Below are 24,200 nucleotides of genomic sequence, written 5' to 3'. Positions count from 1 at the left end.
GGTCACTCACAGCCCTGTCCATCACTCATACAAGTAGCGGCAGCAGCCTACTTCTCAGAAATAACCGAGAGAAAGAGAATGAATTTTCACTTGGCATTCCTTTTTTGCCATGTGATTTCTTGCCTTTGCTTATTTTTTGTGCTTGATTTTGACCCAGAGCCTGAAAATTCACAGGAATGATATTGAGCTGGGTGTCTATCACAGGCCACACTCTGTGTGGGCTTTTTCTGTTGTAATTGGTGTAAAAAATGAAAAGGAGGTGGGGAAGTGCCTGAGTCTTGCTCTAGTACATGATTTGCAGGTTCTGCGTTGCTCAGGTGTGTTAACTGCTAGATCCATAGCCCCTAAAACAGTACTTGCTATGAAACACTGAAGAAGTAATATGTCACGTTAGTTATTAGGGACACAAGCTTTTTAAAAAGTAACTAACATATTATATATTAACATTGTTGAAACTTAGAGCAAAATCTAAGAAGCCGTTGTGACTTATGCATGTATGATGCACACTCATAGCAACTAAAACAGGATTTTTTTATTGTGGTAAAATGGACATAATATAAAATTTTCCACCTTAACCATTTTTAGAGGCATTGAGTGCATTCACACTATTGTACATCCATCACCCTCATCCATCTCTAGAATGTTTCCATCTTCCCAAACTAAAACTCCAAACCATTCAACACTAACTGTCCATTTCCCATTCCCTCAGTCCCTAGTAACTGCCATTGTACTTTCTGTCTCTGTGAATTTGACTCCTCTAGGAATTTCATAAGTGGAATAAAAATATTTGTCCTTTTTTGTCTGGCTGTATTCTTTATTTTAGATAATTTGATAAATAGATAATTTTCTTTTTATCTGAGTAACACATACCTGTTTTGAAAAAAGATAGGAAACACATAAAAGCCAAATGAGGAAAGTAACTATCACTTCTGAGCTCTGCTCAGATACCCACTAAAATCATTTTTTGTATCTTTCAGTCTTCTTTTCCTTTGGCTTATTACATGGAGGTACATGTATAGAAATATACATAAAAACATTGTAATTTGTTGCTGGCTTTTGACTTAACAAGGTATCAGAACCATTTTTCCATGTCTTTAAATATTTTCTATGTAACCATTTCAATGGCTGAATAATACTTCATTGGGAGATATATCATAATTTAATGAACAATATCCTTTCTGTTCTTGTGCAGTTTCAAAGACCTGTTCATCTGTGTGACCCTCTCTTCCCCATCTGAATCAACAGGGATGCTGAATGGTATCTCCCTGGCATTAGGGATGGTGTCTGTTAAGCAAAACTGCATAGGACCAGGTCATAAAGAAGCGCTTAAGTGAATACTATTGACAACATCTTTTCTCTTTCCAGGACAGCAGGGCTTTTCAATTTGATCGATACCCTGTGGCCTCCAGTGATGCCCCTGAAAGCACCTTGTCATGGCCAAGCCTGTGAAGAGGTAAGCCAGCATCTAAAGAGCTTCCCCTGGTCACTGCCTGCTCTATGCCAGTTGCTGAGCCAGGCCCTACCCCTAGTCCACATCCCTGAAAAGGATAGGTCCAGTGACTGTGAGTCAGGAGGACAGAGATTCAGACTTGCTCACCTCACTCCATAGTCCAAACTCTGGCTGCTTTCTCTACTTGTGCCATACTCCCCATTCTTGAGGTTGATTTACGGCTAGGTTTTTAAACCACAGCCATTACATACCATTGCAACAATTAGGGTCTTCGCCTCATCCTAATTAAGACACAGGATGTTTTCCCCATCACCTCCCAATCACTATTAGAACCAAGCCTAAATTACCAGATAGAGCACAAACTCATAACCTAATAAATAAAGTCCATGGATATTCTTAACCACCAGGTGAGCCAGGGATTTCCATTTTCCTGCAGCATCAAATTGTCGATGGTAGTTGCTCACATGTAGCAAAACTGATAAAAATTTGTCCCTTCTTCTCCATCCTGAGTTTTATCCGGCAGACTGACCAGCAGCTACTTTGGGCCCCAGCTCCCAAAGCTAAAAACAGGGAGCCATCTTGTTTATGTGGTAGCTGACTTCCTAGCAGACTGCTGGACCTATGACTCTGTATAGTGCTAGACCAAGAAAATAGTTGTCAAAAATGCCAAATTCTAGATTATTTAAGAGGAAAAAGTTTCTAAATATTTTCTGGGGGTGCCTGGATGACTCAGTGGGTTAAGCCTCTGCCTTCGGCTCAGGTCATGATCTCAGGGTCCTGGGATCGAGCCCTGCATCTGGCTCTCTGCTCAGCAGGGAGCCTGCTTTCCCCACTTGTGACTTCTCTCTCTGTCAAATAAATAAATAAAATCTTTAAAAAAAAAAAAAAGAATACTCTGAAGAATGAAATTTTTATTTATTTTTTTTAAAGATTTTATTTATTTATTTGACAGACAGAGATCACAAGTAGGCAGAGAAGCAGGCAGAGAGAGAGGAAGGGAAGCAGGCCCCCCTGCTGAGCAGAGAGCCCGATGTGAGACTCGATCCCAGGACCCTGAGATCATGACCTGAGCCGGAGGCAGCGGCTTAACTCACTGAGCCACCCAGGCACCCTGAAGAATGAAATTTTTAAATGAAGTCTTGAATCCATAGTAAATTCAAGAAGTTAATTCATAAAGTTCTAATGCTTGGTCATAGATATAAACAACATAATCTATTTCTTATACAACCTTTCAGATAAAAAGAATGCATCTGTGAATAAATGTCTGTATAGTAAAGAGTAGATTTTAATAGTATATTTAAATCTTTTACTAGCATATTTATGTTCTATCGTTGCCTTATATTTAAACAGGTAAAAAATCACATGCCTCCTCCTAGCTTCTGTTACATCCTTACTGCTCATCCAAATGTGGGGCAAATTGATATAATTGAAGAAGACCCCATTTCTAAACTTTACCAGCCTCCAGTTACCCGCTTCTTAAAAGAAATTCTCCAGGTAACATCTGTGTTTCTAACAGGGTCTTTAGTTATTCTTACTGTATTTTTATGCTTTTTGTGATGTCCTAATCATTTTCAATGCCTTTCCAGACTAGTGATCTTAGTACCCGTTGCAGTTTCTATGCCAGAGTGATTTATCAGAGACCACAGGTAATCAATCCCTCTTCCTTTCTCTCTCTGATAAGGTGTTATAAAATTTATTAAAGGATAACCTCTCATAGAAATTAATGGAGTGCTAAAATAGAAAAGCATTTTAAAAATCCATTTATGCGTGATCCATGCTGAGGCAATTAATCCATTCCTTGTGCAGGTGCAGCCTGCCAGCCACTGTGGTAAGTACTACGTATAAACAACTTAGGCATAGCTCATGTGAAAGGTCCTCAGCCCAACACTGTGAGTTCCTTTCTGGCACACAGATTATAGAAAGGAAAGAAAGGAGGTGGAAGAAGGAGTCTTGGGGTTGAGCTTAGCCCCTGTTAGAACTGTCCAACAGCTCTGAGCCATCAATAGGGAAAGGAAGCCCTGTAGCCCCAGGGAGGTCTCAGCAGTGCTGGGGAGCTGCCGCCTAGAGGAGCTGCCTGTTGGCTGCCTTCCCACTCAACAGATCAGCAGGAAGTAGACAAGAGAAAGGGATGTTTTTGGCAAGCTGAGCATATGGTGTAAGTTCTGCCAGAAAGAAACCTCTGGTTGACCTTAGCTCCATGCAAATCTCACCTGCAGTATACAAAACATCCCATTGTTCAATCCTCATTTTCCTTTTCTCTGTTCACCTTTTAGTGAATTCGTATCTCTCCTAAGGAATAAGAGAGTGATTAACGTTAGTTAGTCACAGCGCTTCCTGTGAGCCATCCCAGAATTTGGGTCAGGGACAGGCCCACAGTGACGATGAGGTCCAGGCACCTGATGTGTCTCTTACCTTCCAACCCCGAAGTGAAGTGAAGGCTGACTGCTAACTCCCCCACCCACCATCTGCAGAATGCTCAGTATGTTATGACATGCTTGGCATCTGCCATATTCCTGTTATTCTAACACACATTCCAGGTTGTAGGGCTGTAATCAGGCTCTGCAGCTGCCATTTACTCTGCAGATAAAACACTGTCCTCAGAGGCAATATACCCCATGTTCCTGTCCACAGAGCCTCAATTGCTCAAAGCCCCAGCTGATAGCAGACATGGAAAATAAAAAACAGGTGTCAGATATACCATTTCTAGTCTCGACAATAGCCCCAGTGGATGGGCACCCTAGGACAGAGAAAAACAAACTGCAGATCATCTGCCTCACTGGATGAAGGAACCCTGCATTGGGACTGGTTGAAAACACTGATAACCTCCTGCCCCAAGTTCTCTGCCAAGAAATATGCTTCCATTAGCCTAGGTGCAGCCTGCCAGCAAGTATGGGTTTCAGTGGGTGTATGTACTAAAGAACTGGTGGTACTTAGGATGTGTAGGTGCTTGGAACACAATGGAACAGATTCCTCAATGCACTAAAATCTTCTACCTCCTGTATTTTGTTTGTGGAACAGAGAATCACCAGAAACCAACTTCCTCAGGGAGAAATTGTAATAAGCTAAGTCCCAGGGGCACTGTGTGTTCAAGTATACATTCTACAGTGTATGCATTCTACAGTGACAACATTGACTTTAAGAATGGCACAGTGAGTCACTGCAAGAACCTGAATTATCAAAGAAGATTCAGTTGTATTTTCATTATACAAATGGTTAAGTCATGCAAGTGAAAGACATATTTTTTGTATTTAACTTTTTTTTTAAGATTTTTTTTCAGTGAAAGGAAACAAATTGCCATTTATTAATATTACTAAATATTCTGCTTGCCACATCTCTCCACAGGCACTATAACTGATGAACAGTTATGACAACAGCCACCATTCAGTGAGCTAAATGAAATAATCTCTGTACCAAGCATAGCTGTTTACATACATTTCCTTATTTTTTTAATTTTTAATTTTTAATTTTATTTTAAATTTCTTTTCAGTGTAACAGAATTCATTGTTTTTTGCACCACACCCAGTGCTCCATGCAATCCGTGCCCTCCATAATACCCACCACCTGGCTCCCCCAACCTCCCACCCTCTGGCCCTTCAAAACCCTCAGGTTGTTTTTCAGAGTCCATAGTCTCTCATGGTTCACCTCCCCTTCCAATTTCCCTAATTCCCTTCTCCTCTCCATCTCCCTATGTCCTCCGTGTTATTTGTTATGCTCCACAAATAAGTGAAACCATATGATAATTGACTCTCTCTGCTTGACTTATTTCACTCAGCATCATCTCTTCCAGTTGCTACAAAAGTTGGGTATTTGTCCTTTCTGATGAAGGCATAATATTCCATAGTGTATATGGACCACATCTTCCTTATCGATTTGTCCGTTGAAGGGCATCTTGGTTCTTTCCACAGTTTGGCGACCATGGCCATTGCTGCTATAAACATTGGGGTACAGGGGGCCCTTCTTTTCACGACATCTGTATCTTTGGGGTAAACACCCAGTAGTGCAATTGCAGGGTCATAGGAAGTTCTATTTTTAATTTCTTTTTTTTTTTTTTTTAAAGATTTTATTTATTTATTTGAGAGAGAGAGACAGTGAGAGAGAGCATGAGCGAGGAGAAGGTCAGAGAGCGAAGCAGACTCCCCATGGAGCTGGGAGCCTGATGTGGGACTCGATCCCGGGACTCCAGGATCACGCCCTGAGCCGAAGGCAGTCGTCCAACCAACTGAGCCACCCAGGCGTCCCCTATTTTTAATTTCTTGAGGAATCTCCACACTGTTCTCCAAAGTGGCTACACCAACTTGCATTCCCACCAACAGTGTAAAAGGGTTCCCCTTTCTCCACATCTCTCCAACACACGTTGTTTCATGTCTTGCTAATTTTGGCCATTCTAACTGATGTAAGATGGTATCTCATTGTGGTTTTAATTTGAATCTCCCTGATGGCTAGTGATGATGAACATTTTTTCATGTGTCTGATAGCCATTTGTATGTCTTCATTGGAGAAGTGTCTATTCATATCTTCTGCCCATTTTTTGATATGATTATCTGTTTTTTGTGTTTTGAGTTTGAGGAGTTCTTTATAGGTCCTGGATATCAACCTTTTGTCTGTACTGTCATTTGCAAATATCTTCTCCCATTCCATGGGTTGCCTCTTTGTTTCTTGACTGTTTCCTTTGCTGTGCAGAAGCTTTTGATTTTGATGAAGTCCCAAAAGTTTATTTTCACTTTTGTTTCCTTTGCCTTTGGAGACATATCTTTTTTTTTTTAAAGATTTTATTTATTTATTTGACAGAGAGAGATTACAAGTAGGCAGAGAGAGAGAGAGAGAGGAGGAAGCAGGCTCCCTGCAGAGCAGAGAGCCCGATGCGGGACTCGATCCCAGGACCCTGAGATCATGACCTGAGCCGAAGGCAGCAGCTTAACCCACTGAACCACCCAGGCGCCCTGGAGACATATCTTGAAAGAAGTTGCTGTGGCTGATATCAAAGAGGTTACTACCTATATTCTCCTCTAGGATTCTGATGGATTCCTATCTCACCAAGACAGCATGGTACTGGCATAAAAACAGACACATAGACCAGTGGAACAGAGTAGAGAGCCCAGATATGGACCTTCAAGTCTATGGTCAAATAATATTCGACAAAGCAGGAAAAAATATACAGTGGAAAAAAGACAGTCTCTTCAATAAATGGTGCTGGGGAAATTGGACAGCTATATGTAGAAGAATGAAACTCGACCATTCTCTTTTTAAAATTTTTAAGTAATCTCTACACCCAGCCTGGGGCTCAAACTTAAAATCCCAAGATCGAGAGTTACCTGCTCTACTAACTAGGCCAGCCAGGCACCTCCTTAACTTTTATTTTGAATAAAATTATTCTAAATTTTTAGATTCATAGTAATTATAGATTCACAATAGACTTCAAAGAAATATATAGTGTACACCCTCTCCTGTACTAACACCCCTTACCCCCAATAGCCACCATACAACACCCAATACAACACCCAAACCAAGAAACTGACATCAGTACTAATCTGGTTTCACCATTATAATTACGTTATTTCATGATCATTACACAAATGAAACCGTGCAATATATATCAGTGTTGTTTTCTAGGCCAGCTGCACAAAGTACCAAAAACCAGATTGCTTAAAACAGCAAAAATTTATCATTTCACACTTGTGGGGGCTAGAGGTCTGAAATCAAGGTGTCAACAGGGCCATGCTATGTCAGCTCTGGGGAATATCCTTCCTTGCCTCTTCCAGCTTCTAGTGCCTGCCAACAATCCTTGGCCTTCCTTGGCTTTATATACACATCACACCAGGCACATGACCATCTTCACCCTATGTGTCTTCTTGTTGTCTTCCCTCTGCACCTGTTAGTGTCCAAATTTCCTTTTTTATAAGGACTTCAGTCAGATTTGAAGAGAGACTGTTGTCATGATTTCATCTTGACTTGATTAAATTTGTAAAGACCTTATTTCTAAATTAGGTTACATTCTGAAGTACTAGAAGTAGGACTTCAATTGATCTTTTTGGAGGGACACAATTTGGCCTATAACAGCTACTTTGGTGGTGGTGGTGGTGGTGGTAGTTGTCACCGTCATCAAGATTCATCCAGGGAACTAATGATGTTGGAAATCCTTTCACATGTTTATTTCCCATCTGAATAATTTCTTTGGTGAAAGGTATATATGTGTCCTTTGCCCATTTTCCATTTGTATTATTTCTTTTTTATTGCTGAATTTGGAAGTTCTTTATATATTCTGTATACAAAGCCTTTGCCTGAGAAATATTTGCACATCATATATCTATGATATATGATATATCTATATCATATATCTATGATAGATATATGATGTGCAAATATTTCTCAGGGTCTATAATTTGTCTTTTTATCCTTCCAACAGTGGTTTTTTCAGAGCAGAGTTTTTCATTTTTATGCAGTCAAATTTATGAACTTTCCCTTATAGATCATGCTTTTTTTTTTTTTTTTTTTAGTTTGGCTGTTTATTTATTTTTTTCCCCAATTTATTTATTTTCAGAAAAACAGTATTCATTATTTTTTCACCACACCCAGTGCTCCATGCAAGCCGTGCCCTCTATAATACCCACCACCTGGTACCCCAACCTCCCACCCACCCGCCACTTCAAACCCCTCAGATTGTTTTTCAGAGTCCATAGTCTCTCATGGTTCATCTCCCCTTCCAATTTACCCAAAAGCACATACCCTCCCCAATGTCCATAACCCTACCCCCCCTTCTCCCAAACCCCCTCCCCCCAGCAACCTGGGGGCTTAAGTGGGTAGGAGAAGAATCCATAGATCATGCTTTTGTCATAAAGTCTAAGCCAAGCCAAGCCATTTTGCCTAGTTTTAGGTCCCAAAGTTTATCTTTTATGTTCTTTATCTTTATCTTTTATGTTCTTTTCTAGAAGATTTATAATTTTACATTTGAGTCCATGATGTATTTTGAGTTGATTTTTTTAATAAAGTATTAGTTTAGGTCAAGGTTCCCTTTTTTTGCCTAAAGATGTCCAGTTGTTCCAGCATTATTTGTTGATAAGCTGTCCTTCCTCTGTTGAATTGCTTTTGCAACTTTGTCGAAATTAATTGGGCATTTTTGTGTGGAACAGATCTATTTTTAATAAAATTTTAGCAATTAGATTGTAGCACTGCTTTGAATTAATTGGTTATTTGTGTCTTTTTATGGATGACGCCCCAATGGTAAAGATAATTTGATAGTTAATTTCAAAGAAAATTAGGCTCATCAGGAGATTGAAAAAGAGATAGTAAGCCAAATCCAGGGTATTTACAAAGAGTATCTAAAATATTTGAAGACTGTCAGAAAAACTCCCAGCTGCAGATAATCTTGTAGAAATCTTTGCCCTAAGATATCTGCCATTTTTTCAAATGTGATTTTGCTAGTTGTTCCCCCAAATCATTTATAACTCCACAGTCCAACACAGTATCATGTACTGTACTTAGTTGTCGTGTCTCTTTCTTCTTCAAATGGAATATTTCTGCATCCTTGCTTATCTTTATGACCTTGACAGTTTTTAAGAATAGAGATCAGTACTTAATAGAATTTCTCTCCATTTAGATTGACCTGATGTTATTTCATGAATAGATTCAAGGTACGCATCTTTTTCAGGAATACCACATAAAAATACTGTCTTCGTATCAGGAGGTACACAGTTGATTTGCCCCAGTGCTATGATATGTTATCAATTGATTAAGATGGTATGTTCTAAGATGCTCAACATCACTAATCATTAAGGAAATACAAATCAAAACTATAATGAGATACCTGTCAGAATGGCTAAAATTAACAACACAGGAAACAACAGGTGTTGACAAGGATGCAGAGAAAGGAGAACCCTCTTGCACTGTTGATGGGAATGCAAACAGGTGCTGCCACTCTGGAAAACAGTACTGGAGTTCCCTCAGAAAGTTGAAAATAGAAGTACTCTATGATCCAACAAATAAACTACTAGGTATTTATCCAAAGGATACAAAAATACAAATTTAAGGGGCATATTCACCCTAATATTTATAGCAGCTATCATAAATAGCCAAATTATGGAAAGGGCCCAAGTGTCCATCAACTGATGAAAAGATAAAGAAGATGTAGTCTACTTATAGACTGGAATATTACTCAGCCATCAAAAAGTATGCTATCTTGCCATTCCAACAATGTATATGGAGGAACTAGAGGGTATTGTGCTAAGTGGAATAAGTCAGTCAGAGATAGAAAAATACCATATGATTTAACTCACATGGAATTTAAGAAACCAAACAAACAAAATGGGAAAAAAATAGAGAGAAGCAAACTAGAAAACAGACTTTTTTTTTTTTTAATTAAAGCATGGGGACAGGACCCATGGGCAGGAAGAGCCGCTTAGAAAACAGACTCTTAACTAAAAAATAACTGAGAGGAGGTGGGTGGGGATGGGCTAAATGGGTGATGGGTATCAAGGAGGGCACTTATGATGAACACCAGGTGCTGTATGTAAGTGAAGAATCACTAAATTCTCCACCTGAAGCTGGTATTACACTATATGTTAACTAACTGGAATTTAAATAAAAACTTGAAGGGGAAAAAAGGTGTTTTCTAGATTTCTCCACTCTAAAGTTAATAAGTATCTTATACTTATAAATAAATTAATAACTATGTAACAAGTATTTTATAGGAAGATACATTGAGTGATCTTGCCTGAATGTCAAGAATGTCAAATCGTACCTTTTACATTGAGTAGTTGGCATTCAGCTATACTTATGAGCTTATTTCCTGATTTATTTATGTATCACCATTTATATCAGTATGGACCAGTGGATTCAGTTTTGTTCAGTGGATTAGAATCTCACCGTTGTTTAGTTTGTTGTTTGGGTTTGCCAGATTCAAGCTGGTTCGTGAGGTCTTTGGTTGTGTTCCTATCATTCTTTAAGTGTGTCCTTACTTTCTGACACAGTGAGATGTTTCAGACTCATCTGTGCTTTCTCTATTCTGGAAACAGCCATCTCTCGAAGGAGGCATGGTTGATTTTAATGGAGAATGACTTTTAAAAGCAAAGGTCTGGGTACTAGATGGGCTTACTGCTATTGAGAGGTTATTGTCTCTTGGCCCTCCCAATGGACAGTGCAAAGAAGTATGTATGTGTAAACTCATGCACATATGCCCATAAATCCATACCTATTTCTTTCCATCTATTCATCTATATCTGAAATCATGAGTTTACACCCGTATCTCCAATTGTAGATCATTACCACAGAACTGACTCTAGGTTTCTCTATTTCCATATTTATAACTCTCTTATCCAACAGTGAGAAAACCTGGTTCTCATTTTCCTCATATAATTTAATCTAATTTCCAATCTGTGATCAACCTCCCAACCATGTGAGCTACCCCCTACACCCCAAGCCACAGTTCCTCACCATCCAAGTCACTTTCTTTGCCCAGTCCTGTCAGTCAACCAAATGGAATCCTCAACCTGATTATGCCATCCACAACAGTAGCACCAACTGAGTCTTGGGCCAGCCAGGTTCTCATGGTCCAGCCCTGCTGACCATAAGCATCTTCCCAGGCAAAGCATTGTTCCCATTTGGATATACTGAATCCTAAACCTTGAGCAAGGGGAAAGGGAAAAATGCCATTATAATTAACTTGAGAAGGCATTACAACTTTTGTAGATATAAGAAAATTATAATAATAACTAAAAGGCTAAAAGAGAAAGATCATTACTGGAGTTAAGATGGCACGGTAGTAGGGGAGACACTGAGCTTTCCTTGTCCTTGGAACACAACATCCAACTATTTTGAATAGTTGAATTACTCTGAATATAAATGGACTAAATGCTCCAATCAAAAGACAAAGGATATCAGAATGGGGGTGCCTGGGTGGCTCAGTGGGTTAAGCATCTGCCTTCAGCTCAGGTCATGATCTCTGGGTCTGGGATCAAGCCCCATGTCAGGCTTCTTGCTCAGCAGGAAGTCAGCTTCTCTCTCTCTCTCCCTATGCTCCTCCCCACACTTGTGGGTTTTTTTTATCCTCTCTCTCTCATTAATAAATGAATAAAATCTTTAAAAAGAAAGAAAGAAACTCATTGATAATACTACAATAATAGTAGGGGACTTAACACCCCACTCAGACCTATGGACACATCATCAAAGCAGAAGATCAAAAACAAAACAAGAGATTTAAATGACACACTGGGCCAGTTGGAGTTCACAGATTTACTCGGAGAATTTCATCTTAAAGCAGCAGAATCTTCTCAAGTACTCATGGAACATTCTCCAGAATAGATCACATCCTAGGTCACAAATCAGGTCTCTGTAGGTACAAAAAGATTGAGATCATACCATGCACATTTTCAGAACCACAATGCTATAAAACTTGAAGTCAACCACAAGAAAAAATTTGGAAGGCCCACAAATATATGGAGGCTAAAGAACATTCTACTAAAGAATGACCAGGAAATTAAAGGAGAACTTAAATATACATGGAAACAAATGAGAATGAAAACACAACACTTCAAAACCTTTGGGATGCAGCAAAGTTGGTCCTAAGAGGGAAGTATATAGCAATACACGCCTTCCGCAGGAAACAAAAATCTCAAATATACAACCTAAACTTACACATAAGGAGCTGGGAAAAGTAGAGCAAATAAAAGCTAAATCCAGAATATAGATTAGAGCAGAAATCAATGATATAGAAATTTTAAAAAAAGAAACAGTAGAACAGATCAACAAAAGTAGGAGCTAGTTCCTTGAAAGTTCCCTAGCCAGACTTATCAAAAAGAAAAAAGACCCAGTAGAACAGATCAACAAAAGTAGGAGCTAGTTCCTTGAAAGTTCCCTAGCCAGACTTATCAAAAAGAAAAAAGACCCAAATCAATAAAGCCATGAAAGAGGAGAGATCACAACCAACACCAAAGAAATACAAACAATTATAAGAACATACTATGAGCAACTCTACACCAATAAATTCAACAATCTGAAAGAAATGGATGCATTCCTAGAGACATATAAACTACCCCAACTGGGGACGCCTGGGTGGCTCAGTTGGTTAAGCAGCTGCCTTCAGCTCAGGTCATGATCCCAGCGTCCTGGGATCAAGTCCCACATCTGGCCCCTTGCTTGGCAGGGAGCCTGCTTCTCCCTCCGCCTCTGCCTGCCACTCTGTCTGCCTGTGCTCACTCTCGCTCCTCTCTCTCTGACAAATAAATACATAAAATCTTTTAAAAAATAAATAAATAAATAAACTACCCCAACTGAAATAGAAAGAAATAGAAAACCTGAGCAGACCCGTAACCAGCAAAGAAATGGAATCCGTTATCAAAAATTACCCAACAAACAAGAGTCCAGAGCCAGATGGTTTCCCAGGGGTATTCTACCAAACACTTAAAAAAGAATTAAACCTATTCTTCTGAAACTGTTCCAAAAAATAGAATGGAAGGGAAGCTTCCAAACTCATTCTATGAGGCCAGCATTACCTTGATCCCAAAACCAAAGACCCCACTAAAAGGAGAATTACAGACCAATATCCCTGATGAACATGGACGCAAAAATTCTCACTAAGATAGTAGCCAATAGGATCCTATAGTACATTAAAAGGATTATTCACCATGGTCAAGTGGGATTTATTCCTGGGCTACAGAGGTGGTTCAACATCTTAAAATCAATCAGTGTGATACACTACATTAATAAAAGAAAAGACAAGAACCATATGATTCTCTCAATTGATTAAAAAAAAATGACAGTGCAGCATCCTTTCTTGATTAAAACTTCCCACAGAGTAGGGGTAAAGGGAATATACCTCAATATCATATAAGCCAAATACAAAAAAAAACCACAGTGAATATCATCCTCAATGGGGAAAAACTGAGAGTTTTTCCCTGAAGGTCAGGAACATGACGGAGATGTTCACTCTCAGTATGGTTGTTCTACATAGTACAGGAAGTTGTAGCCTCAGCAATTAGACAACAGAAAGAAAATGCATCCAAAGCAGCAAAGAAGAAGTCAAACCAAAGCTGGAGGCATCACAGTTCTGGATTTCAAGCTATATTACAAAGCTGTAATCATGCTGGTATCATCAAGATAATGTGGTACTGGTATAAAAATAGACACATAAATCAATGGAACAGAATAGAGAACCCAGAAATGGAACCTCAACTCTATGGTCAACTAATCTCCAACAAAGCAAGAAAGAATATCCAATGGAAAAAAAGTCCCTTAACAAATGGTATTGGGAAAATTGGACAGCCACATGCAGAAGAATGAAAATGGACAAAAGACCTAAATGTAGGACAGGAATCCATCAAAATCCTTGAGAGACACAGGCAGCAACCTCTTGACCTCAGCCACAGCAGTTCTTGCTAGACATAACTCCAAAGGCTAGGGAAACAAAAGCAAAAATGAACTATTGGGATGTCATCAGGATAAAAAGCTTTTCCATAGCAGGGGAAACAGTCAACAAAACTAAAAGTCAACCTATGAAATGGGAGGAGATATTTGCAAATGTCTTATCAGATAAAGGGCTAGTATCCAAAATCTATAGAGAACTTACCAAACTCCACACCCAAAAAACCCCACATAATCCAGTCAAGAATTGGGCAGAAGATCTGAACAGATATCTCTACAAAGAAGACATACAGTGGCCAACAGACACATGAAAAAATGCTTGACATCACTCATCATTAGGGAAATACAAACCAAAACCACAGTGAGATACCACCTCACCGGTCAGAATGGATAAAATTAACAACTCAGGAAACAATAGATGTTGGCAAGGATACTGAGAGAGGGGAACCCTCTTACACTATTGGGAATGCAAGCTGGTACAGCCCTCTGGAAAACAGTACGTAGGTTCCTTAAAAGTTAAAAACAGAATTATCCTATGACCTAGCAATTAGAGTATCCAGAGGATAAAAGCATGATGATCAGAAGGAGCACTTGCATCCCATGTTTATGACAGCAATGTTCACAATAGCCAAACTGTAGGAAGAGCAGTGTCCATTGACAGAAGAATTGGATAAAGAAGATGTGGGGTATAATATATGATGGAATATTACATACTCATTAAAAAGAATGAACTCTTGCCATTCACAATGATGTGGATAGAACTAGAGCGTATTATGCTAAGCGAAATAAGTCAGAGAAAGATAAATATCATGATTTCACTCATATGTGGAATTTAAAAAACAAAACAGATGAACATAAGGGAAGGAAAATAAAGTAAGATCAAACCATCAGAGACTAACTGTAAGAAATAAACTGAGTATTGTTGGTGGATGGGTGGATAGGGTAACTGGGTGATGGGCATTACGGAGGGCACTTGATTTAATAAGCACTGTGTCTTATATGCAACTGATGAAAAACTAAATTGCACCCCCGAAACTAGTAATACAGTATGTTAACATAATTGTATTTAAATAAAAAGGAAAAAAAACTAAAAAAAAAAAAAAGTAAATTTGTTGGAGATACAACAGATATTTATACCTGCTTTACATCAGAGTGTATACAAAGTCTGAGACAAGTAACAAGTATTCCTGCCTCAGTCAGTTTGGGCTGCTGTGGCAAAATTCCATGCACTGTGTGGCTTAAACTGCAACAGTTTACTTCTCCCAAGTCTGGAGTACTGAAGTCTGAGGTCAAAGTGCCAACAATGGAGGTGAGGGCTCCCTTGGTTTAAAATAGGGTATCTCCTTGTATCCTTACCATGTGGAGAGGAGAATGAGGAAATTATTGTCTTATAAGGACACAAATCCCATCATGAGGGCTCCACCCTTATGACCTTATTACCTGCCTAAGGTCCCACCTACCATTATCACATTGGAGGTTAGGACTTAAGCATATGAATTGGGGGATTTGGTGGGGGGGGTGAGATATAAACATTCAGTTCATATCACTGATCCTTAGGAAACTTAGATCTAATAGGAAAGAAGAACATGTGTGGACTAAATATAAAACAATGTGGTAATTAACATTCTAGGTATGGGAAAGAGTGATCTGGAGAAAAGAACAATCCCCGTGAGTAATTCATGGACAAGTACAGTAGTGCCAGGAAAGGCCAGATTGTATCCTAGTAAAGGAGCCTATTATTTATTTTTCTTAAGATTTTATTTATTTAATTGCCAGGGAGGTGGCTAGAGAGGGAACACAAGCAGGGGGAGTGGGAAAAGACAAAGCAGGCCTTCTGCTGAGCAGGGAGCCAATGCTGGGCTTGCGGGGATCATTACCTCAGCTGAAGTCAGACACTTAATGACTGACCCACCCAGGCGCCCCTAAAGGAGCCCTCTAAACAGGTACAGGATTTAGGCTTTCAGAGCACAGGCATGTCAATGGGAGCTAGGACCAAGATACGGAGAGTCTATTGTATATTTGAAAATATTTGTATATTTTAAAATATTAATATATTATAAAATATTTTGTATATTTGTATATTGTATATTTGAAAATGATAACTAAAATTGTTAGTAATAATCATCTAACATAATTGCTTTATTAAAGCTTTGGATATAAGAATAGCTAGTAAAGTTAATAGACTTGACTATGTCTTTGAATTGTAGCTAAACAGTTTGCTTACTCCACAGCAAAGGGAGATTTGGCTGATGGTGACTGATGCCACCCTCCAGATGCAGGATGACAATAACTCTGGCCTCCCCAAAACCATACCAGTCTGTGTGGCCCCCTCATGTGTGTTGAGCCAGGAAGTTCTGGAAGCACTCACCGAAGCTGTCTCTCATAGCTTTCTCTTCAGGGACACTGTCCGAGCCCAGGGTATGCTTTCTTCTTCATAGTTTGACCCAGTGGTGACTGATAGATGCCGTAAAATGGCACTGTAGCTTTGCCTTTCTCTGGAACTGCTGGCTCCTTCGTGAAGCTAACCTTGGACATGGTATATGGAGTGGAAGAGGCCTATGGGACCAGCCTTCAGCTTTCACTAGCTCCTGTCATGGGCCACCTGGAGAGAATCAGAACCCCTGCAGGGCTGACACTCCCTGTGAAAGATGCCATTGGTGGCTCACGGATTGTCTCTTGGTGGCACACTTACAGGTGCAGAAGTCACTTGAAGCCATTGCCTGGAATATCACTTTTTAAAACAAACAAAAAGCTGGAATATTATAAATATACACAGATCAGTTAGCTCTTTTTTTTTCCCCAGGGATCAAAGTAGAATCCTGCCCAAACTATATATTTTTATTTTGTTTTGTTGAAGTATAATTTGTGTACCACAGAATTCACTATCCTAAAATGAGTTTGAATCTAGTTCTGTGTGCTTGGCCTGCTTAGCACACTGGTGGCTTTAGCATTTCCTTTCTGTCCAGTGCATATGTCATTGAATACAATGGATGGGCCCCAAAACTGTGCCCTCTGCCTATGGAGGGTTGGCAAAGGACCCTGTCTTCACTGGCAGGATAACTCACTTTTTTCTTCAGTGCTTCAATAATCTGAAGGGTCTCTGTTAGCAGGTCAGATTGTTTGTGTTGAACGAAGTGTCCTCTTGCTTCAAAAGCCCCGTTTGGGTGTGGACTCCGGAGCTCACTCCTGTGAACTGACTGGCCCTGTGAAGCTCAATGAGCTGGTTTCTGTTACTCAGGTCAACTCCATTTGCAGCGTTCAAGGTGGGTAGTCAATCCTGGAGGAAATGGTATTTATATATTTTTAAACATCATACTTAATATTAATTTCATTTATTCAACAAGTTTTTATGTCTGATATGATCCAACCTTTGGATTGGAGCAAAATCAGAAGAGATTCTTGCCTCTTAGACTTCTAGTGTGTATAGAAAGACCTCAGCGAGCTGTGCACTCAATCAAGCATCGAACTGCAATGTGCTGAGTGCTCCAGGTGCTGATTGCTGAGACCTCACCTTGTCAGGGAGCTCACTGTAGTCTCCCCAAGGACAGAGCTATGTGCTGAGATCTATAGGATAGGAAGTAATCATTTAGGTAATTGAGCAGGAAGACTATCTGACTGGAAAAGAATAGGACATAAAGGCTGCAGACCTGGCAGAGTTGGGGATCACCAGAGTCTGGAAGGAGGCAGGAAATGCATCTAGTTGGATGGATGGAAGGACTGGAGATTAGGCTGAAGGGCCAACCACTGCCCAAGTGGGTGGCCCTGGCAGGAGTGTACTCTGTCATCGACAGAGAGACAGGTATTCCAGGCTTTGTCTCTTCAGAGCAGAGTTGAAGGACCAGGGCCTTGGGTAGTATTCAGTGGGAAGGCAAGCACCAGTCCCAAGCTGTGAAACAAGGGAGGAGGCAAAGTAAATCTGGAAGTGGGTTTATTTGGGAAAAATCGACCCATTGAGTAGTGAATTCAGTACAGAGGGAGCAAGGCATAGATAGAGGGTGAGAATTCTGAGATTCTGGCTTAGGCAACAAGGCAATGGTAGAGCTGTTTACTGGAGTAGGACATGGTGGAAGAGGCCAGCTTTGAGAGAACAATTTTAGCTCAGTCTTGGAGAGTTTAGGTGTTTTTGGTACATCTGAGATGTTTCAGTAGCTGGTTGGATATATGAGTCTGGTGCGGAACACAGCATTAATACTCTTTTTTAGCTTTCACATGTTTTTAGTGATAAAAGTAGTGCATGTCCAATGGAACGAGTGAAAGATTAACAAAGGGAAAGAAAAACAGGTTTCCTGCCATGCTGCACCCTGTTAACACAGGAACACATGCATTTGCCCCCTTTGGAGGAATCTGTGTGACTTTACAATACTTTGTAAGCCCATTATCCTGTCACGTGCTTTCCTTACTTATCTTAGTACTTTAGGAGGGATGTCCATCCAGGTGGATAGATAAAGATGTAGCTCAGGATAGTAATAGTTGCATAATATTCCCTCCTATGAATAAACTGTCTCTCTGCTGATGGATATCAAAGATGTTCCTCTGTTTTTGCAGTTATAAACAAGGCTGAAATAAACATCTTTCGAATCAATCTCTGCTGATGTCTATGCAAAAAGATTTCAGGGTCTCAGGGTTCATATATTTTTTAACCAACTTTTTTGAGATATAACTAAGTACCTACAATTCAGTCATTTAAAATGTTTTAGAATATTCCCAGAGTTGTGCAGCCATCACCCCAATCTAATTTAAAACATTGTCAGGGCCCCTGGCTAGCTCAGTCGGTAGAACATATAACTTTTTTTTTTTTTAAGATTTTAATTATTTATTTGACAGACAGAGATCACAAGTAGGCAGAGAGGCAGGCAGAGAGGAGGAAGCAGGCTCCTGGCCAAGCAGAGAGCCCAATGCAGGGCTGGATCCCAGGACCCTGGGATCATGACCTGAGCAGAAGGCAGAGGCTTTAACACACTGAGCCACCCAGGTGCCCCTAGAACATATAACTCTTGATCTCACGTTGTGAGTTTGACAGCACATTGGGTATAGAGATCGTTAAAAAAAAAAAGAAAAGAAAAGAAAAGAAAGGAAGGAAGGAAGGGTGGGGAGAAGGGTGGAAGTTGGGTAAGTCTCGTGGTGGGTATTAAGGCAGGCATATATTACATGGAGCACTGGGTATGGTGCATAAACAATGAGTCTTGGAACACTGAAAAACTAAAATTAATTTTTTTTAAAAAAGTATTTAAAAAGAAACATTGTCATCATCCCAAAAATAAGCCTCACGCCCACTGTCAATCACTCCCCATTATGCTCTCCCACCCCAGCCTTACCCTGGTCTGAGGAAAGCACTAATCTACTTTCTGTCTTTATAATAGAATTTGCTTGTTCTTGATATTTCACATATATGGAACCACACATTATATAGTCCTTCAGGATTGACTTCTTTCCCTTGGCATAATGTTTTCAAAGTTATCCCTGATGTACCAGATATCAGCACTTCATTTCTTTTTATGGCTGAATATTTCACTGTATGGATATACCACATCTTGCTTTATCCGTTCATCAGTTAATGGACATTGGGTTGTTTCCACTTTTTGGCTATTGTAAATGGTGCTGCTATGGATATTTATGAACAAGTTGTTGTTTGAACAACCTTTTTCAAATTTTGCATATGTATCTAGGAGTAGAATTGCTGGATCATATGGGAAACCCTGTGCTTAGCCTTTTTGAAGAAATGTGTAAGTGTTTTCCGAAGTGGCCACACTATTGGTATATCCTAAATATTTAAAGATACTAAGTTAATTTCCAAAAAGCATACAAAAATTCACATTTTCAAAAGTAATTTCTAAGAGGCCTACTTCCCCAGGCTTGCCCACTACTAGATTCCTGAATCTTTTTATAATTTTTATGAACAGCAAAACTCTGATCCCACTGTTGTTGGCTTAATTCACATTCCCCTGCCTGCTTGTGAGATTGGACACTCATTCATTGTGTTGAGGCAATTTGGATTTTCTTTTCTGTGCATCTTCTTTTAGTGTTAGTACCAGAACATGACTAAGACTGTGATTTGAAGAAAGGTTATTTCTTCATTTCTTCTTCATTCTTCACTTCTTCATTTCTTGAGAAATCTCAAATGTGGCTATTCTCAAATCATATTTGAGAAATGAGAGCAGTATAGCCTTGTGGTTCTGAAGAAAGCAGACTCTAACAAGCCACCTGTCATTTGGGTCTTCCGTTTTCTCATCTGTAACACAGGTCTAATAGAATCCACCTTAAAGCATTGTTGAGAATCAAATAAGATAATGCACATGAGGCTTTGGGGCCTTGGAGCACTCACAGTCTAATGGAGAAGGATGATATCTCAGTGCTTCTTCCACTGCTACAGACCAGGAGGGCTGGCTGAGGGCAAGAGCCAGTGAGGCAGCTTGGGATAGTTAGGATTTGTCAGAGTGGTGACAGTCTTCCATACAAATGAAGGCCATATGGAAAACCTACAGAGGAGGCCGGGAGGTCTTGTTCTACATATTATTTCCAGCCATGCTAAGGAGGTTGTATCAATTTGTTGTATTAAGTGAAGCAATTCTGTCAACACCATAGATAGACTATAGCACAAAGCCAGATTAGTTGCTTATAGGCTATTTGGAAGCGTGGAGGGAAGGAAGGGCTGAGAGTCTGCAGAGGCTAAGTGGGCTGTGGGCATTTCCAAGAGTTGGCTGTGCTGGGCCTCTGGACATAGGCTGTGAGGACAGTGCACTGTGCAGATGCATGGCCTGCAGCAGATGCACTGTGCACCTGTCCTTGTCACTCTGCCCACCTCCTGCTACCGCTTGCACGTCTCCACATAAAATATTAAAATATTTTGAACTAAATTGTGCCTCCCTTCCACCTTCATTCTCTTCACTGGCTGCCACCTGTTCTCATCCCACCCTCACCTCTCTCAGAGCCCAGGATTGGTCAGGCGCTGAGAGAGAAGGGTGTGAGAATAGCCTCCCAGCAGTATTCGCTGCCCTACATTTGAGAGGGACTGCCACTCACCCACACTGGTTAAGCTGCATGGGACCCTGGGGCAACTGGGTGGCTCAGTTGGTTGAGCATCTGACTCTTGGTTTTGGCTCAGGTTGTGATCTCATGGGTCATAGGATGGAGCCCTGCTTCAGGCTCAGTGCTGAGCATGGAGTCTGCTTAAGATACACTCCCTCTGCTCTCTCTTCTCTCAAACAAATCTTAAAAAAAAAAAGCTGTATAGGACTCTATTATTATAAGACCATAAGAATAACCACCACCTATAGCACCATGTTACGAGAAAATATGTACCTGAAGATCTGGCTTCTAAGGGAAGGTTTGAAACCTAACACGTTATCCATAGCCAGTGAATGCCCCAGAGATGCAAAAAGAGGAAAACATGTAGATTCTTGTGGGGAAAGAGAAGACCTGGTTTTTCTAGTTTCTGAAGAACTTCATATTTAAAAAAAATAATAATGTATAGGTGGGATTAACAACATATAAAATTATAACCATTTTATAGATTGTTAAATTACCTTTTTCTTTTGTTTCCTAAGATGAATACTGAGATTATTGATCTCACATATCTTCTAGTGTATGCATACAGTGCTTTAAATTCCTCTCTAAGCACTGCTTTTGCAGTTTTGCTGTTTTTATTTTCATTTATTTCAAAATATTTTAAAATTTGTCTTGAGATTTATTCTTTGACCCATGTGTTATTTAGAAGTATATTAATCTCCAATTATTTGGGAGTTTTTCAGCTATCTTTCTATTATTGACTTCTGTTTAATTTCATTATGGTCTAAGAGCATACTTAGTATGATTTCTATAAATTTAAATGTGTTCTATGCCCCCACTTTGTGTTCTCTCTTGATGGATGTTCCACAGGAGCTTAAGAAAAATGTTTATTCTGCTGTCATTGGATGGCATATTCTATAAATGTCAGTTAGAGTCAATTGATTGATGGTGCTGTTCAGTTCAACTACGATTTTCTGCCTTTAAATCTGTCAGTCATTTATAGAAGGGTGTTGATGTCTCAGAGAATAATAAATAAAATATAATGGTAGGTTTATTTATCTCTCCTTGAAGTTCTATCATTTTGCTTCACATATTTTCACAGTCTGTTGTTACATGCACATACACATTAAGGATTATTGTATCTTCTTGGTAAATTGACTCCCTTATCATTATTTAATGCCCTTCTTTATCTCGGATAATTTCCTTTAATCTAAAGTCTGCTCTGCTTGAAATTAATATAACTTTTAACTCTCTTATTGGTGTTAGCAGATTATATCTTTTTCTATAACTTTACTTTTAATCTTTATGTGTCTTTAGAGTTGAAATGGGTTTCTTGTAGACAACATAGAGTTAGCTCTTGTTTTTCTGCCCACTCTGATAGTCTCTTTTGTGTTTTTGAACCATTCACATTTAAAATCAGTACTCATACATAATTGGATTAGTACCTATCATATTTATAATTATTTTCTATTCATTGCTCATTTTTATTGTTTGTTTTTTTTAAAGATTTTATTTATTTATTTAACATAGAGATCACAAGTAGGCAGAGAGGCAGAGAGGAGGAAGCAGGCTCCCTGCTGAGCAGAGAGCCGGATACGGGACTGGATCCCAGCACCCTGGGATCATGACCTGAGCCGAAGGCAGAGGCTTAACCCACTGAGCCACCCAGGCACCCCTGCTCGTTTATCTACCCTCTTTCTGCCTTTTCTCATTTCAGTTGAGCATTTTATGATTCTATTTTCTCCTCTCTCCCAGCATATTAACACTTTTTTTTTTTTAAACATTCTTTAGTGGTTGCCCTAGATACACTTAAAATAAATCAAGTCCACTTTCAAATAACACTATCCTGCTTCAGGGGTAGTACAGGTATCATGTAAGGATATTCTCAGTTCCTCCCTCCCATTCCTTAGAACATTGCTGATATTCACTTCTCCGTAAGGTATAGTCACTGAATACATTGTTGTTATTATTATTTAAACAAACTATTATATTTTAGATTAATTTAGAGTAACAGATGTAAAGGATTTTCTTTCACCTTCATGTATTCCTTTTCTAATGCTCTTCCATTAGTTTATGTAGGTCCAGTTTCTGACCTATATTATTTTTTTTCACATATTACCATTTCAGTCTGGAGTTCCCTGTGAGTCTCTCTCTGAAGCTGTACTGCAGGCCTCTGGGTGGGTCAGGTGGATTTGTAAACACTGCTATCACAGTACTGCCAGATCTTCTGATAAGAACCAGTTAACTAAGGATTAAGAGAAAACAAAATCCCAGCCTCCCATGCAGGAACACCCCAGTCAGTGCAGAGGCTGGATCGCAGACCAGATCGTACTGACAGAGAGGCACAGAGGCTCCCTGCCCTGCTCTCCAGCCAGCTGTGGGCTCACCCAGATTCAACTCCCATCAAAGCCATGCAAGGCTAGAGTCCTCACTACTTTGTGAAGTAACAATAGTAGACACCCCCTTTGCAGCAACTCAGCCCTTGCGCTACTCTGCCCATCCCTGTTCCAGAAAGTCCAGTGATGGCTTGTCCAGAGGTAGCCGCAAGCAGGATCTTTCATCATCTGTAAGAAGTCAACTCTGGAAGTTAGATAGCTCTCTTGCAGCAGCTAAATCAGCTGGACATCAGGGTCTCCAACAGGGTTTTGAACCTTGCAGATCATTGAGCGTTTTCTCTAAGCAGGGCTTGAACAGACTCATAGTACAGCCCTGTGAGCCAGTCACCCACTGAGAAATAACATTTGTCCATCTGCACGAGTGCTTTTAGGAAATGGAGCCTCTGTGAGGGAATGGTGCTCAGTGCTTCCCTTGGGTTCCCAGGCCTTCTCATTACATTTCCTGAACATAAGCATCCAGACTATGCAAGGACTTCTTATTAGTTTATTTGTTTAGGATGACAAAATTTTGCAGCATTGATTTTTATCTATTTGCATTGCTCGCCACTTCTTTATATGCCCTTGCTATTGGGCAGTGGTCTTGTTCACCACTGTGGGCATGAACTCAGCAAGCGCACGTCTGTAATCTGTCTCCCTGGGGAGGCATGGCCAAGTCCTGTCTTCAAACCAGGCTTTTGCCTCTAACTAGCAGGAAACACTTCTGACCCCCAACTTCAGAAAAAAAGGTTGGAGAGTTAAAAGTCACTGAAGAAAATACCAGAGCACGTAGCTGCTATGTGCCCTACTAGAAAGGAGCCACTGCACTTCCCAGGAAGAAGCCTTTGAAGGAACCTTTTTAAAAAGATGTTTTAATAAATATGTGATATACTTTTCCCAAGCCTAATTACAGGAGATTTCTATAAATAAGATAAGGAAAGTAAAAGCTTTTAATAGCAGATTGCAGCCAAATGATGAGTATGGTGTTAAAATCTTCAAACTTTAATCCACTGAGCCACCCA

At 39.8% G+C, this 24,200-nt stretch overlaps 1 protein-coding gene across 8 annotated transcripts in view; it reads left to right on the top strand.

The window, feature by feature from the left end:
• SPIDR (scaffold protein involved in DNA repair) overlaps positions 1 to 24,200 on the top strand; it is a 693,030-nt gene that overhangs the window by 657,131 nt on the left and 11,699 nt on the right. For 5 of the 8 annotated variants that reach the window (XM_044245632.1, XM_044245630.1, XM_044245635.1 and 2 more), the window contains 5 exons: positions 1,366 to 1,453; positions 2,801 to 2,944; positions 3,037 to 3,096; positions 16,033 to 16,219; positions 16,909 to 17,064. In XM_044245632.1, the coding sequence (XP_044101567.1) occupies positions 1,366 to 1,453; positions 2,801 to 2,944; positions 3,037 to 3,096; positions 16,033 to 16,219; positions 16,909 to 17,064 (635 nt within the window). Of the gene's footprint in view, positions 1 to 1,365; positions 1,454 to 2,800; positions 2,945 to 3,036; positions 3,097 to 16,032; positions 16,220 to 16,908; positions 17,065 to 24,200 lie in introns of those variants that run through there. The other 3 variants (XM_044245633.1, XM_044245631.1, XM_044245638.1) reach the window with 2 other exon arrangements.

Source organism: Neovison vison, chromosome 4 (assembly GCF_020171115.1).
Source record: "Neovison vison isolate M4711 chromosome 4, ASM_NN_V1, whole genome shotgun sequence".
NCBI classification, from domain to species: Eukaryota; Metazoa; Chordata; class Mammalia; order Carnivora; family Mustelidae; genus Neogale; species Neogale vison.
The sequence above is the reverse complement of the archived record's forward strand: the minus strand, read 5'-3'. Positions and strand labels throughout refer to the sequence as shown.